Source organism: Chiloscyllium plagiosum, chromosome 26 (genome assembly GCF_004010195.1).
Source record: "Chiloscyllium plagiosum isolate BGI_BamShark_2017 chromosome 26, ASM401019v2, whole genome shotgun sequence".
Classification (NCBI taxonomy): domain Eukaryota; kingdom Metazoa; phylum Chordata; class Chondrichthyes; order Orectolobiformes; family Hemiscylliidae; genus Chiloscyllium; species Chiloscyllium plagiosum.
This window is the reverse complement of record NC_057735.1, coordinates 1,662,576-1,667,347: the sequence shown is the minus strand read 5'-3', so window position 1 is coordinate 1,667,347 and position 4,772 is coordinate 1,662,576. Positions and strand designations below refer to the sequence as shown.

Below are 4,772 nucleotides of genomic sequence, written 5' to 3'. Positions count from 1 at the left end.
CAAAAAAAACAGAAATTGCCGGAAAAGCTCAGCGAGTCTGGCAGCATCTGTGAAGAGAAACAGAGTTAACGCTTCAGGTGCGGCTCTGAGACCTGCTCAGTGAACCTGAGCCATTAACTGTGACTGCCCCGAATCACAGGCCCTGCCGGACCCTCCGAGCTCGGGCTTTGAAACACAGGGCGCCCTGAACCGCGGTATTTAAAGGGATCTCCACCAACCAATCAGGGCCGCGGCCTTCACCAGCCAATAGGGAGCGAGTGTGAATTTGAATGTAGGCGAACGTTCCAGAAACCAACGGTCAGCCGGAGGGGGCGGGGCCCAGAGGGAGAGACAGCGCTGCCTGAGGCAAAGAGCACTGGCCAGAGAGTCCCAGAGTCATATACTGGGGACACTGTACACTGAGGGGAATAGTACACCAGGCAGTGTTTACTGGGGGACTGGGACAGGCAGTGTACACCAGGCAGTGTTTACTGGGGGACTGGGACAGGCAGTGTACACCAGGCAGCGTATACTGGGGGACTGGGACAGGCAGTATATACTGAGGGACTGGGACAGGCAGTGTACACCAGGCAGTGTACACTGAGGGACTGGGACAGGCAGTGTACACCAGGCAGCGTATACTGAGGGACTGGGACAGGCAGTGTACACCAGGCAGCGTATACTGGGGGACTGGGACAGGCAGTGTACACTGGGGGACTGGGACAGGCAGTGTATACTGAGGGACTGGGACAGGCAGTGTACACCAGGCAGTGTATACTGGGGGACTGGGACAGGCAGTGTACACCAGGCAGCGTATACTGGGGGACTGGGACAGGCAGTGTACACTGGGGGACTGGGACAGGCAGTGTATACTGAGGGACTGGGACAGGCAGTGTACACCAGGCAGTGTATACTGAGGGACTGTGACAGTTAGTGTACACCAGGCAGTGTATACCGAGGGACTGTGACAGTTAGTGTATATTGAGGGTGCTAGGAGTCAGTGTACACCAGACAGTGTATACTCGGGGGACTGGGACAGGCAGTGTACACCAGGCAGTGTATACTGAGGGACTGGGACAGTTAGTGTATATTGAGGGTGCTAGGAGTCAGTGTACACCAGGCAGTGTATACTCGGGGGAAATAACAGGCAGTGTATATCGGGGGGAAATAGGAGTCAGTGTACACCAGGCAGTGTATACAGAGGGGAATAGGAGTCAGTGTACATCTGGCAGTGTATACCAAGGGTAAAGAAGTCAGTGTGCATCTGGCAGTGTATATGAGGGGTTAGAGGAGTCAGTTGGTGTAAACTGAGAGATTGAAGAGCAGTCAGTGTATACTGAGGGACTAGTCCGTGTACTCTGAGGGATTTGGAGGTAGTCTGAGGGAGTTGAATGTTAGAGAGATGCAGAGAGTGAAGGGAGGCAGGCTCTGAGTGTTGGACAGTGGCACTGTGAACACAGAACAGCTGTTACTAGAGAGATCCAGGGACACCCGGTTAACCAGGGCAGGGGAGATTGGTTAAACATGCATTATTGTCCGGAGTTATAAAGATAACCAGCCAGTGAGTGCAGGCTACAGAACAGACCAAGTCAACAGCTGGGTTATGAAAGTTAACTCTCTGAATATTTAATTCACGGCGAAAGTTTGATGATAGCGAACTGAGATTGAAAGTAAAGTGTGTAAAACAAAACAAATTACAAGCGACAGTGGAGTGTTTCAAGAGTAGTTGTATTCCTGTGCGGCCAGAAACAGTGTGAATGATTGCATTTATTGAACCTCCACCAGCCGTGAGGAGTCTGCCCGTGCTCGGGTTGGATTGTCGCTGCTGCAGATCAAAGGCGCACATCTGAAAGTGCATTTTTGAAATTTAAATCCGGTCGTTATCGAGAGAAGTCGGAGATGTCGACGCTGACGTTTAAGAACAAGCTGGTGAATTTGCTGTGTTGCAAGTTCTGTGACAATATGCTGTGTGCCCGGGGTATGAAGGCAGTGCTCCTTGCTGACACAGACGTGGAGCTTTATTCCACTGACATCCCTCCCACAAGGTAAGGAGCAGGATGTCATATCGCCCAGCTCTGCCTGTTATTTTCTTACAGGATTCCAACTGCCTGCATTTTAGTGGAGAAGGGTGAGTATGTGGAGCTCCGAGAGTCATTGAGCTGGGTATCGACTTCCTTGAAGGGGAAATCTGGATAACTTAACAGTAAAGTCCTGGGGAGTGTTGCCGAACAAAGACCTTGGAGTGCAGGTTCATATTTACTTGAAAGTGGAGTTGCGGGTAGTGAGGAAGGCGGTTGGTACGCTTGCCTTTTGGTCAGTGCATTGAGAATAGGAGTTTGCAGCTGTAAAGGACATTGACTTCTGGTCTCCCTGCTTAAAGGAAGATGTTGTGAAACTTGAAAAGGTTCAGAGAAAAGTTCCAAATATGTTGCAAGGGTTGCACCTATAGGGAGAGGCTGGGGCTATTTTCCCTGGAGCATTGCAGGTTAAGGGGGTCACGTTATAGAGGTTTATAAAATCATGAGAGGCATGCATAGAGTAAAATAATCAAGGCCTTTTCCCTGGGATGCGGGAGCCCAAAACTAGAGGCCATAGGTTTAATGTAAGAAGGGAAAGATTTAAAAGGAATCTAAGGATTCTGTTTCTCACAGAGGATGGTGAATGTATGAAATGAGTTGCCAGAGGAAGTCATGGAGGTGATTACAATTACAACATTTAAAAGACATCTTAATGGCTATATGAATAGGAATGGTTTAGAGGGATATGGGTCAAATGCTGGCAAATAGGACTAGATTAATTTGGGATATCTGTTTGACATTGCTGAGTTGGACTGCAGGCTCTGTTTCTGTGCTGTGCAGCCCTATGACTCTAAACATGAGGGAGTAAGGGGGAGAAGAGGATGGGCTGATGGGGTGAGAGGCTGCTGTCCAATAACACTTGCATAGACTAAGCTGAATTAAATGCCCTGTTTATATACTGGAAATATTATGGAATGGTGCATTTAAAATAATGGAACTGGATCAGCTGTGGGAACAACAGCTACCTGTTTGAGTCAGAAGGTTGTGGATTTAAGTTTCACTCCAGAAATGGAACAAAACTCTAGGTTGGCACTCAGTGAGGGAGTGATGCACTGCCAGGAGCACTTCTGTTTTTTTGGACAAGATGTCAAATCAAAACTTCATCTGCTGTTTGCTATGAAATATCTTGTTTCACTATTGGAAGTGTAGAGTTCTCCCAAGTATCCTGGCCAATGATCATTCCTCAAACCATTATCCAGACATTATCACAACACTGTTTGTGGAAGTTTGTAGTATACCAATAGGTGCCGCATTACCTACATTTTAACATTGACCACGTTTAAATATTATTTCATTGGTTGTAAAGAACTTTGATAATATCCTCAGGTCATGAAAGGTACTATATAAATCTAAGCCTTTCAAATTATTTTCTGCTAACCAGCTTGATCAGAACTGCTTTAGAAACTTATGGATGATGCATTTAATGGCTTGGAGATGACTGTTTCTTCCAAACTGGGAGCAACATTACACAAAACCGACTTACTAAGTTGCCTGATTAATATCACTCTCGGCACCCACAGATTAGAGTGGAAGCTATCTATCAAGATTCCGTTTTCTGATGGGTATTCTGTCAAATATCTACTGGAAAATGTGTATGTGGGAAGGAATTTGTTTCAGTTGTGATTCCTGTTGCATGTCACCTACCAGCTGAGTAATGTGCTAGCAATCTCATTCAATGAGTTTTAAGATTTGTAGCTCAGATTGAGGTTCTGGCTGTAGGTTTGCTCACTGAGCTGGAAGGTTTCTTTTCAGATGTTTCCTCACCATGCTAGGTAACATCATCAGTGAGCCTCCGGATGAAGCACTGGTGGCATGGCCTGCTTTCTATGTGTGTTTAGGGTTCCTTGGGTCAATGACATCACCACAGGAAATGACATAGTTTCCTGTTCTTTTTCTTGGGGTGGTAAATGGGATCCAAGGCAATGTGTTTGTTTAGTTCCGGTTGGAATCCCATTCTTCTCAGAATTCTTGTGTGTGTCTCTGTCCTAGAATGGATGTGTTGTCCCAGTCGAAGTGGTGTCCTTCCTTATCTGTGTGTAAGGATATTAGTGAGAGTGGGTCATGTCTTTTTGTGCCTTGTTGATGTTCATGTATCCTGGCTAGTTTTCTGCCTGTTTGTCCAATGTAGTATTTGGTACAGTTCTTGAAAGGTATTTTGTAAATGACATTAGTTTTGCTTGTTGTCTGTATCGGGTCTTTCAAGTTCATTATTGTGTTGGTGGGTTTGTGGGCTGCCATGATGCCAAGGGGTCTGAGTAATCTGGCAGTCATTTCCAAGATGTCTTTGATGTGGGGGGGGGAGAGTGGCGAGGGTTTCTGGGCATGTTTTGTCTTTTTGTTTGGGTTTGTTGCTGAGAAATCGATGGATTGTGTCCATTGGGTACCCGTTCTTTTTAAATACACTGTAGGTGATTTTCCTCTGCGCTGTGTAGTTCCTCTGCGCTGCAGTGTATGGTGGCTCGTTGAAATAATGTTCTAATGCAGCTTCGTTTGTGGGTGTTGGGATGATTCCTTCTGTAGGAGAAAGTGAGGACTGCAGATGCTAGAGATCAGAGCTGAAAATGTGTTGCTGGAAAAGCGCAGCAGTCAGGCAGCATCCAAGGAACAGGAGAATCAACGTTTCGGGCATAAGCCCTTCTTCAGGAATGAGGAAAGTGTGTCCAGCAAGCTAAGATAAAAGGTAGGGAGGAGGGACTTGGGGGAGGGGCGTTGGAA

General features: G+C 46.8%; 1 protein-coding gene across 1 annotated transcript in view; it reads left to right on the top strand.

The window, feature by feature from the left end:
- Positions 1–436: 436 nt before the first annotated feature.
- Positions 437–4,772, top strand: part of fam72a (family with sequence similarity 72 member A) — a 30,146-nt gene continuing 25,810 nt past the window's right edge. The window contains exon 1 of the mRNA XM_043716320.1: positions 437–2,024. Coding sequence (XP_043572255.1) covers positions 1,879–2,024 — 146 coding nt within the window. The 5' untranslated portion in view covers positions 437–1,878. The remainder of the gene's footprint in view (positions 2,025–4,772) is intronic.